The sequence below is a fragment of the Rutidosis leptorrhynchoides genome, chromosome 11, assembly GCF_046630445.1.
Source record: "Rutidosis leptorrhynchoides isolate AG116_Rl617_1_P2 chromosome 11, CSIRO_AGI_Rlap_v1, whole genome shotgun sequence".
Taxonomy (NCBI): domain Eukaryota; kingdom Viridiplantae; phylum Streptophyta; class Magnoliopsida; order Asterales; family Asteraceae; genus Rutidosis; species Rutidosis leptorrhynchoides.
In genome coordinates, this window is record NC_092343.1 from 393776659 (window position 1) to 393789085 (window position 12427).

Sequence of the window (12427 nt, forward strand, 5' to 3'; positions counted from 1 at the left end):
CAAAATAATTAATTACAATAGTTTAAAATTATTTAATTTTAATAATTAAAATAATTATTAATAAGATTTAATAATAATAATAATTAATTAATAAGATTTAATTTTAATTCAAAATTATTTAGATTAATGACATCACCCACCATGCTTAGATTTTTTTCTTTTTCTTTTTGATTTATCTTAACAAAGGAATTAGCCTAATAATAACATCATCATTTTAGCAATATAATAGAAACTATAGATAGGAAACGGGGTCTATCAAATGCTTTCGTAAACAAGTCAGCCCTTTGGGTTGTTGTACCTATTTGTAGGACATCTATTAGTTTCTTTTCATAACAGTCCCCAATGAAATGGTACTTGATCCCTATGTGTTTGGTCTTAGAATGATTAACAGGATTCTTAGTAACAGCAATAGCAGCAGTATTATCAACATATATAGGAGTGTTAGAAATTTGCAAACCGTAGTCCCGAAGTTGTTATTGAATCCAGACAACTTGAGAAGTATAACTTGACGCTGCAATATATTCAGCCTCACACGTCGATTGTGCGACTGCCGTTTGTTTCTTACACTGCCAACTTATCAATCTGCTACCTAGAAACTGACAACCTCCCGAGGTTGATTTGAAGTCTCTCTTACAACCCCCATAATCAGAATCACTAAAAGCCTTTAGATCGAACCCATCCTTTCTAGGATACCATAAGCCCAAACTTAGAGTTCCCTTTAGATAACGCATGATCTTCTTTGCTACTAACATATGATTCACATTCAGTTGTGCCTGATAACGAGCACACAAACAAGTAGCGAACATGATATCTGGGCGAGACACTGTAAGATACATTAAAGAACCAATAATAGCCCTGTAAAGAGTCGGATTGACTTTCGACCCTGTATTTTCTTGTGTAATCCCGTGATTCACCGACAGAGGATTCTTGGCAATTCATTCATCTTCCATCTTAAACTGGCTCAAGATGTCAGCTACATACTTTGATTGATGTAGAAAAATGCCCTTTTCAGTTTGATCAACCTGCAACCCTAAGAAGAAATTAATGGCCCCTAGTGAACTCATCTTAAACCGTTTTTGCATTACGTCCTGAAACTCATCAACCATTTTCTGATCGGTTGACCCAAAGATGATATCGTCTACATATACTTGTACCAATATAATGTCGTCCCCCCTTTCCTTAATAAAAAGAGTCTGATCGATGACCCCTCGTCTAAAACCTTTCTCTATCATATAGTTTGACAGAGTAGCATACCAAGCTCTCGGGGCTTGGTGAAGACCATAAAGCGCCTTTTCTAAGAGATACACCTTCTCTGGATGATGTGGATCAACAAATCCCGGTGGCTGAGTTACATACACAGTTTCTTGGAGAGTACCATATAAAAATGCACTCTTAACATCCATCTGAAACACTTTAAAACCTTTCCACGAAGCAAATGCTAAAAACATCCGTATCGCCTCAAATCTGGCAACCGGAGCATATACCTCGTCATAATCAACTTCTGGAATTTGTTAATAACCTCGAACAACCAATCTTGCTTTGTTCCGGATCACGATACCCTGATCATCTGTCTTATTTTTCAATACCCACTTCAGGCCATACGGCTTACAACCTGTAGGTGGTATTACCAATCCCCAAACACCCAAGTGATTAAACTGTTGAAATTCTTCCTGCATGGCTGAAAACCACTCATCATACTGCAAAGCATCTTTGACGTCTTTCGGTTCGATTTGCGATACAAAAGCACAGTACGCATTCCTGAAGATTCTTCTGGTCTGATTCAATTCAGTATAAAAAGCAGTAACAACATTTGCAGAGGGTGTTACACGCTTATCCGAAGCAGAAGATTCACCTGTATTAGCACCTGAAACACCTGCAGGGTGAATTACATAATCATTAAAACGTTTAGGGAGAGAAACCGATCGGCCAGACCGTCTTAGTCTACCTGTTTCAATGGTGTCATATGTATTCGTTTGTAAAGGATCCACAGTAACTGTTTATGTGGGTTCCTCATCTTAAAGTGGTTCTTCCAACACAGTTCTATTTTGTTCCTCCTCTACCAAGTCCTCGTATACTTCATCCAGATAAACTTCCTCCCCCTCAGACTATAAGGTCAATTCCTCTAATGCTGGAACTGAATCCCCTGAGTCCGAGTCATCATCATTAGCCCCTGTCACTGGTGCTGTATTATCTGTTATTTTAGGCACTTGAGATTGCATACGAACATCAGACATGCGTTCAGCAGAGAGATGCATGTTATGCATCATTTGTGCAGCTATATCTTCATCATCAGAGTCATCCTCTGGAAGCTTGAATGAATCAAACAAATTATCATAATCAAACTGCCACGTGTACCCTTTTGCGGATGGAATTGCTGCTTGTCTTTGAACAATAATTTTGGTACATTCTTCAAACACCGTGATTCCAAATTGTAAACTCGTTTGCACGCATTCCCATAACCCAAGAACCTACTTGTAACAGCTTTCGGATTGAATTTCCCACCTGAATCTCTAACCATTATAGTACAAAGAGAACCAAACGGTTCAAGATGTTTAATGTGAGGTTTTCTTTTCAGAAGCAGCTCATAAAATGTCTTGCCATGACGTTTCACAACAAGCAATGTATTCATCGTATATCACGCATTCAAAACTGCCTCACTCCAAAAGTTAACTGGTAATTCTGAGTCAGTCAGCATGGTCCTAGCAGTCTCAATTAGAGTACGATTCTTTCTTTCAGCAACACCATTCATCTGCGGAGTATAAGGTGAACTGATTGTTGTTGTATTCATCTTTCATTACAATACTCTTCCATTTTCTTATTTTTAAACTCTGTCCCATTATCTGTCCGGATCCTACGAACCCTCAATTTGTACAACGTTTCAAGCCTCGTGATCAGCAACTTGATTTGTTCGAAAGTATCAGCTTTACTTTTCAGCATCACAACCCACGTAAACCGTGAGTATTCATCAGTAACCACTAAGCAATAGGAGTGTCCAGTAATACTCTTCTTGTTAACTGCACCGAAGAGGTCCATATGAAGCATCTCAAGAGGAGTATCAATGGAATGATGTTTCTTACCCTTATGTGGTTTTTTAGCTTGCTTCCCCTTCTTACATGGCACACAACTATCAGGAGCCTGAAACCCTTTAACATTTACCCCTTCGACTAAAAAATTGTGAACTAAATGGTTCATTTTCCTGAAACTCAAGTGACCCATCCTCTTATGCCATAACATTGACTCTTGCTCAGAAGCTCTGGACACAAAAGCCTGATGCCCTGTTGCTGCGTTCACATAAGCCTTTGACATATCCAGAATCTACAAGTCTTTACATCTAGGTGCCATCAAAAGAATCATATCATCTGGTACTTTATAATCTTTTCTCATGATATAACACTGCTGTTCATCAAATAAAACTTTGTGCCTCTTGTCACACACTTGAGAGACAGACAGCTGGTTATTGGACATTTCCTTTACATAGCTCACTTTGTAAAAACTGACCAAAGAATTTGAAATCATCCCTTGAGCAGTTATAAACCCTCCTTGATCACCAACAAAAGAAACAGGTCCACCCTTAATAGATTTAACATCATTCAACAGAGACATGTTTCCTGTCATGTGCCTGGATGCCCTACTATCAACAATCCAAGTGTTTTTGTTTGGATTGTAGGTGACCTGCATAAATAAAAAAGAAAAATGATTAGTTTGAGGGGGATACCCATGCCTTTTCGGTAATGGGTTTTCCATTTACATTAACAGCCATTTCATTTTCCCTGAAAGTGGTGCCCGAACCACTAGCCCCATTAGAACCCTCCTTTGTCACCCACATTTGGTTCTTATGTAAGGGTTTCTTAAAATAAACATTATCCTGTTTAACCCTTTTACTGTCTTCAATTGTGGATTGATTCTCATAAATCACATGTTGACTTGACCCATGAGAGTTAGGTCTAGACGACATCTGATTCATAGGAGGAGAAGCTGATCGAAATTTTTGAAACCTTTTAGGGGGACTCAGCTCAATCCTCTTTCTGGGTGCTACAAATTGTTTAGAACAATGAACCGCCCTATGACCTCCCAACCCGCAATGCAAACATGTACGCACAGTTTCAATTTTATCATCCCTAAAATAGGAATTGAAGCAAGGTCTACGAACAGGTGGAGATCTATTTCTAAAATATCTGGGTGGAGATCTCCTGTTTACAGGAGATCGCTCAGGATTTCTATCAGGAGATCATTTTGGTGGAGGAACATACTTTGATTGCAAATTTCCAGCAGGTTTCAAGAAATCCTCCTCCTCAAAATTAGGACCTTTAACAAATTTAATTGGCGATCGGTTCCTAATCTTTATTGGTCTCTGATTTGCCGAGTTTTTAAGAATTTTAACAGTTTCAGGATTAGGTTTTTCTACATTTTCAGTTTTTTCTACTCCTGCACTATGAGTCTCGGATGTACCTATCCCGTTACCCTTATCTAGTTCGGTCGGTTTAATGGGAACATAATCTTCCCCGAACTGTTTCTCCGGAGGTGGGAAACTATAGTCATGCTCAAATGGAGGAGGACACTGTTTATAATCACCACTAGTTTCTTTTCCTCCAACATTCTGACAATACTCTATGACAAACGCAGATCTCTTGTAAATATAGGCCTTTTCCTTTTCAGTTTCAAAACTGATCTTAAAGGATTCTTTTTCTCTCTTAAGCTCATCTATCTCCTTAATCTGCCTTATTATGGTCTGATTATTTAACAGCACATTCGACTTCAAATCGGTCACCTGATTGTCTAATGTCTTAATTATGTCCCTAAACTCCTTTTCTCTATTCTTAAAATACAGATTATCCTCATATTGCTTCTTAAGAACTTGATAAGCCTTTTTAAGGACATCTATTTCTTGATTTAAAGCAACACAATTATTACAGTTTAGGCAAATATCAGACAATCTTTTGACCTGATCCTCTAGAGTTACACATCTATTGCTTGTTTTAACCGACTCTCTAAGTTCGCTAAGCTGCTTTTCAAGGTTAACACATTTAGTACATACAAATTCAGTTTCTAGAGTTACCTTGGCTTTACTTGACAAATCAGCCAGAAATGCATATACGCGTGGAGCTTTCTCATTAGCTTGACCAGACTCTGAATCAGATTCTGACTCCGATTCCGAACTTGAGCTATCCGAACCAAAATCTGACGAACCTCCTTTCTCGGCCACAAACCTGTCTGCAACACTTCCCTTTGTAATGATACCAGACGAACGACCAATTTCTTTATAGAACTTCCTCGGTTCATCATCTGAGCTGGAAGATTCACTGTCGGTCCAAACATCTCCATCATTATGTTTTGCCCATTTAAACTTCTCTTGAACCCTTTTATTCACATACCCTCTTCGTAAACAATTAGCCCAGTACCATGCCTATCCAAACGTTCCTCCATCTTACATCCTAGGCATTTACATTGTTTATCTCTTCCAATGCAACCCATCTTTTCTCTCTCAGCCTTTTCTTTTACTTCCTCTTCTTCAGTCATCTGAATCCTAACTACATTAGGATGACGATCGTAAGTATCAGTCACATCGAAAGACCAATCATAGGACTCATCATCATAAGTAACTGCTAAAGCCTTCGATGATTCATCCATAATGGGAACATTGACAGTATTCTTCGATTCACGCTTCTGATTATGAAATGGGTTATGAAATCCTTGCTGCTTTGGTTTAGTGCAGTTTTGCTCGAAATGACCCAACTCTTGACAGTTATGACACCTTACTTTGTTCATGTCAAAACCAAACTTGGTGTTCTTACTCACACCCAAGTATTTTTCCCAAGTCTTTTCAATGTATCTTTTCACCCTGCGAATCACACTTCCCATAGCCCATAGAATATCCATTTTCTCCATCTCGTTCTCGTCTATCTGATCGTAGTCTTCCTGTTCCAAATGACTATTACCAATTCTCCCATGTAACAAATCATTGTAAGAATTTACTACCATCGAGACTAACACCATATCCTCCTCAACTCCTGTTATCGTACGCAAGCGAATATTCTCTGTTCTCAAAACCTCAGCACTTGCTCCCTTGTTCAAAGTTGTCTGATACAGAACACTTTGAGGTGCAGAAGTGACATAACTTGACGTTATCTTCTCAGAATTTAAAGTAAAAGCTATTTGTGGTTGGGCGTGTTTAATTTTAGATGAACCAATTTCTGGAGCCTTATACTTCACAGGATTCTGAACAGTCTCTAACCTCTTCAACCTTTCTTGAAATTCTAGCTCCTTTGCCTGAAGCTTAGTAACAAACGCACTCAACGAATTATCCATGATAGCAAAGGACTTCTCAATCTCAACAATCATTGGATCCCACTTAATTGGTAACCCCTCATGAAAGCATTGGACAAGCTTCTTAGTCAGAAAAACAATATTAACACGTTTGAGTTCAGTTAACAAGTGACGATATCTAGCAACAGTATCTTTTAAAGATTCATTGGGCTGAACGGCAAAATTCTTCCACTCTTTCTTCAGAACCTTGCCTTTTGTTTTTCTATATTCGGCTGTCCCTTCATTACCACTCTCTAGAGCATTCCATAAAGCATAGGTTGTCAAATGTGTTTCAAACTGATGGAATATCTCTTTAGACAATGCTTGAGTAAGATGGCTATATGCTTTACACTCAAGATTATAGTCCTCACGCTCAGTTGCAGACAATTCCATGGGTGTCTTGGTTTCTCCATGATCCTTAGTCGGAAAGACATATTCAACATTCAAGAAATTATATAACCTAGAGTCTATGCCGTTTAACGAAATCAAGAACCTAGGCTTCCATTCTGCAAAATCATCCAAAGATTCCAGTCTAGGTACCCTATATGAGCTACCAATCTCATTTTCTGTCTTCAACAAGTGATGGAGACCTGACGACGAAGCACCGACAAGAGCTGATTGCATTTCAGGAGATTCAAATGCGTCTGACATTGTAACCGTATGGTTGCACGGTACGGTTGCAGAAGTTTATACAGTTGCAATACACGGATGCAAGTGATGTGACATGGTTGCAAGATACACGGGTGTAAGGTATAACCGGACGGATGCAGAGTGTATCCGTACAGTTGTGATGTTATACGGTTGTGATTTAAGCGGATGGAGATTACACGGATGCAAGACGTATCCGTACGGTTGTGGTATCCGGATGGTGTACCCGTGCGGTTACAGTGTGTAACCGTACGGTTGAATGCTTGGTCGAATTTGGGCAGAAAAACTGCACAGGAATTAGGGTTTAAGGTTTTGGTCGATCTAGCACTCAATCTTGAGAAAAACCAGCGTATGTTTGACGTCCAAAATAAAGTTTTAGACCAGACTAACACGTTTACTTCAACAAAAACACGAATTAACACTGAAAAGTCATGATTCAAATGGGTTTTTGACAAAAACACTAAAAACACAATTTCTTAACAAAGTTTGACAAAAACCAATCGTTTAATCAATCACACAAGCTCTGATACCACTTATAGGATCGTGTAAACAGGATTAAACGATCTTAGATTCAATAACGAGTGCGTAAAATCTCGTTATTGGGTTTTATACTCAAAACTCAATGAAAACCTTTGATCTTAATGATAAAATCGACTTAGATATGTTAAAGATCGACTATATTGAATGCTAGAGCACCAGGGAATCGGATTGTACGTGTAGTATATGCTAGGATTCGTAACCCTAACAATAACCCTGAAATCCCCTTTAAATATACACAGCACGTTGCAATCGTGCGGTTGCACCTTGCAACCGTGCGGTTGCCTGTCTACCCGTACGATTGCATCCTGCAACCGTGCGGTTGCATACCACCAGAGAAAGCTAAACGATTAAGCTTATTAACTTGATCATAATGAACTCGGGGACTAATTTATGCACCAACAATAATTGTTAAGTTACAGAATGTTTGTAAATTGTCTTATAACTAGCTTAATTGTGCTTCAGCGTTGCATAATGTTTGATGCGCTTATGTAGATAATTGAAGGTATAACAAGTTAATATCATTAGAATTATTCATAAAATAGCATATATTATTATATTGTTAAGTGCTAATCAGTTGACTTTGGGATTTCAACTAGTTTGTGTGCTTGGATTAAAACTGATGGAATATTAATTTCAAGTTGGTTATGCTTGACATTTAACTAAATTAACGCATAATAAGGAGATGTATTATTATTATTCTTTTTATAATAATAATAATAATAATAATAATAATAATAATAATAACTATATACTACGTAATTACTATGAGATGTTACTATTCACAGGTTTATTCCAATCATTTTACTCATGGTAATTATAGTAGTATATAGCTATAGTTTTGTTTCATTCTTATCTATCTTCATAGGAGGCTCAGCAAACCTTTGGCCCACCTCCCTTTCCTAAATCATTATAGATAGATGAAGCCACTTGTCACTTAGGCCCATCAATAGCATCCATAACCTTTTGTCTCATCCCCGATTGTACTACTTCAATGTATATATCTGATCTGATATTTAATATACATATACATATAGATATCGGTAGTTGTCCGGTCGTACCCAAACAATAAGATTCTTGAGGAAAATGCACCTAAGATCAAATATTTCGAGGCGGCTTTCGTGGAAAATTCAATACACACATTCTTATTTATTTACATTCTTATTTATTTATTTATTTATTTATTTATTATTATTTTTTTAAATGCAAAGCCTAAAAGTAAGATTGGTGGGAATTGAATCCGGATACATTCTTATATTATACTCCTATTAAATTATTTTTAAAAGTAATATATATATATATATATATATTTATATATATATATATATATATATATATATATATATATATATATATATATATATATATATATATATATATATATATATATATATATATAGTGGTAGGATCAAGAGGGAAGTAACCAATCGGGGGAAGCGGGGGAAAGCAATTTTTTTTTCCGTTTTTTGAAAAAATTTTGTTCACGAACATTATAGATTAGATGAAAATATGAACATTTAGTAGAGACACTTTGTGATAAATATTTTTATTTTGGCGAAAAACGCTCGAAGAAGTAATATATATAACAATTATCGTGTTTTTCGAGCGTATGTTGAGGTTTTAGCTATTGGGGTTTAGATATTAGGGTTTAGATATTAGGGTTTAGAAATTTAGGGTTTAGGGTTTAGATTTAGGGTTTAGATTTAGGATTTAGATTGAGTTTTTAACATGAACGGTTTAAAGTTTAGGGTTTAGGGTTTAAGGTTTGGTGTTTTGGGTTTATTCCATAAACCCTAAACCCTAAACCCTAAACTCTAAATCGGGCTAAATTTTACTTCACAAAACATGGAAAAAAAAACGTTCATATTCTTCAAGAAACAATATTATCTTGAATGTTATTTTTATCGATCGTTTTTCCGCCTAATTAATAACATTCATCACGAAGTGTCTCTTCTAAATGTTTATATTTTCGTGTGATCTTAATGCCGAAAAAAAAACAATCCAAAATACACGAAAAAAAAAAAATTTTGCTTCCCCTCGTTTCCCCCCGATTGGTTACTTCCCCATTGATCTTGCCCCATATATATATATATATATATATATATATATATATATATATATATATATATATATATATATATATATATAATGACATCATAACATTTTTTAGGGTATACGATTGTAACTTACATATAATAATTAATTTTTTAATTATTTGTATCATATATTTTACATAAAAGTTGACATTACTTCACTATGTTTTACATGTACGATATAAACTAAAAATTTTTTGAATTATAATTTTTTTGAGTTTTTTTTCTTGTTTTCTTTACAACTTTTTTCCCATCCTTTTTCTACCTTCGTTTTCATATATTTATTTTTTTTATGTTCAATTAACCGAACAAAACCACCATGTAGCGAAACGTGTAATTAACCGATTGTGTTAACCTGCCAAAATCAACCCATCAATTAACCGACCAAAAACATCTGCTGCGAAGCTCGGTTTTTTTATTAATTCCTCGTTGTCTCTAATTTCGGTATGGTTAGATCGTTTCTGCCGAGTCAAAAAGACACTTATTTTATATTTACGCCTTTTTGACCTGACACAGTTGATCTATGAGTTCATTATTTATTTTTATGAGTTGATTGAAATTTATATGATCTATGAACTCATTAAATATTAATATTAATATAGCACGATAGATTGATATGCAATGAAGATATATACATTCATGAACAAGTAAACCAAACATTGAAGATAACATGTCATAGATAGAATTCTCACTTATATACATCTAAACAAGAAGAAAGTTTATTATATTTATATATATTTCTTAAGTTAACATCTAAACAAGAAGTTACTGTCTATACAAGAAGTGTTTAATTAGAGACTTGAAGATGTACACAAAATAAAGATATCACTAGTGAATACTAAAGGAGTTTGTATTATGAAACTGTCACATTTTGGTTGCTCAATCAACAACTTTTCGATCGCTCATCTCTCTTGTAATCGAAGGTATGCAACTCGAACTCCTAGTAAGACCACCTTTCATGTTAACATTATTACCATAACCTCTCTTTTGATCTCTAGGACTAAGAGATTTAGCCCTATTTACATTACTCTTTTTCAACATCTCCTTCATCGCGTTAGCTTGAAACAAAACAGGATTGGTCCTATCAAACCGATTAAACCTCACACAAACCCTAGTATGTTCACTAAGTGCTTCTTCTATATTCCCTCCACTTTTTGCCTTTTCTTCCTTCACAGCTTCGGAACATAAACCGCATATCAACTTTCCTAGAAACTTTTCACGCACTCGAGCTATGTACTCTGGGGTGCACTCTTCGGACATGCCACAACACTCGCATTTTGCATCTTCGACTTCTGAAATAGGAGGAAGTTTTAAGTGATCCGCAACTTCATCGTCTACTTCTTTACTTAGCTCGTAAGATATATCGGATATCGTTCTTTGTAAGGTGTCCATTGATAACCTTGAAGGCTTTTGAATGTTGTTTGGCTTACTTTTAGCCAAATTATTATAGGAAGCCAATAAAGTATCTCTGTCGGGTGCCATAACGAAATTGTGTTGTTTAAATTTGAAGTATTTGAGTTGTGATGGTTAAAGATGTTATGCGTTGGTTGTTTACTATATAGTGTGTGATTTCATCTAGTTGTTGTATGCATGTGGATGATGTGTATTCTTTCACTTACATTAAAAGGATGTGGACTAAAAGGTACCTTAGCTTTTAGGTTTCGGATGTGAACCAACAGTTATAAAATAATTACCTTTTCTTGAGGGAAAGTCATGGAGAAATATTAGATGAATGTGTGTGAGATACCAAGACTGAAAGCTAGTCTTCTTCAAAAGAAAATATAATATGTTTTTTTTTTCAAGATAAACCATAAGCATTTATGTGTTTGAGTCATGATTTTGATATTACTCGGATTAATCAGTCTAAATCGGTAACCCTTGGTCAACAGGTATTACTCAGTATTACTAACTTAGTCAACATCTAATTGCTACCCGAGTAGCTGATTATTCTCTTGAAAGTCCTGACCGAGAACTTATGATTTTTGCAACCTTCATGTTTGTTATGTAAATTAGGAAATCGATTATCAAAATAATCTATTTAGGACCGGCCCTGAGCTCCTTTTAATACCAGATATATTAACAAAATGAATTAACCTACCAATGAGGATCAGTATTCATTGAACCTTACTTGGTTCAGCTACTTAATTATTTACATGAATCCTAAGTTCTATTTTACTTCTAGTGCACGTCACTTGATTTACTAAGTTTTTCGTGAATTAATATCATATGAGCAATTTTTTATTTTTAGAAAACGTATTTATCAGAATGTTAAAAAGTTACTTTAGACAGTACAAAACTTTTTGATGCCCAATATATAGATTTTTTTTCGTGAGTGGCCACCGTGTTGCCCAATGAAGCACACTAACCGGGTTTAATTCTTGGCTATGCCAAATTGTTCAAAAAGAGAGTGTGACTAGAGGTTGTGTATAATGCGCAATTCACCCGATACCAGGTCTCGCGCTCGGGGAGTTTGATTACTCGAGGTCTTACCTTCTATGGGGGAGCCAATGTGCTCGTTCATAGGAGGGTTTCCACGCTTATCTCAAAAAAAAAAAAAGATTTTTTTTTAAATGGTAGATTTTAGAGCATCACTTACAAAAATAGAAACTAAATAAAATTATTTACAAAAATAGTAAAATCGATGTTTCAAACTTCAAATTTGGTAAAACTGAAGTTTGGAACTTCGGATATGACCCTTTTTGACAATGTGGCAGTTATGGCCAAACGATAATGATACGTGGCAAAACCGAAGTTTGGAACTTCGGTTTCATTCAATAGTTCAACCGTAATTTTAATGCTCACTAACCCATTGATCCGTGTTAAAAAAAAAAACTGGCGAATAACTG

General features: G+C 35.7%; 2 protein-coding genes across 2 annotated transcripts; both read right to left on the reverse strand.

Moving 5' to 3' along the window:
* Window positions 1-473: 473 nt before the first annotated feature.
* LOC139876076 (uncharacterized mitochondrial protein AtMg00810-like) lies at window positions 474-836 on the reverse strand. Its single transcript, XM_071863377.1, has one exon. The coding sequence runs from the start codon at window positions 834-836 to the stop codon at window positions 474-476; it is 363 nt and encodes a 120-aa protein (XP_071719478.1).
* Window positions 837-10328: 9492 nt separating this feature from the next.
* LOC139877702 (uncharacterized) lies at window positions 10329-11093 on the reverse strand. Its single transcript, XM_071865132.1, has one exon. It carries the CDS (start codon window positions 11061-11063, stop codon window positions 10461-10463), a length of 603 nt encoding a protein of 200 aa, XP_071721233.1. The 5' UTR covers window positions 11064-11093; the 3' UTR covers window positions 10329-10460.
* Between the last annotated feature and the right edge of the window lie 1334 nt (window positions 11094-12427).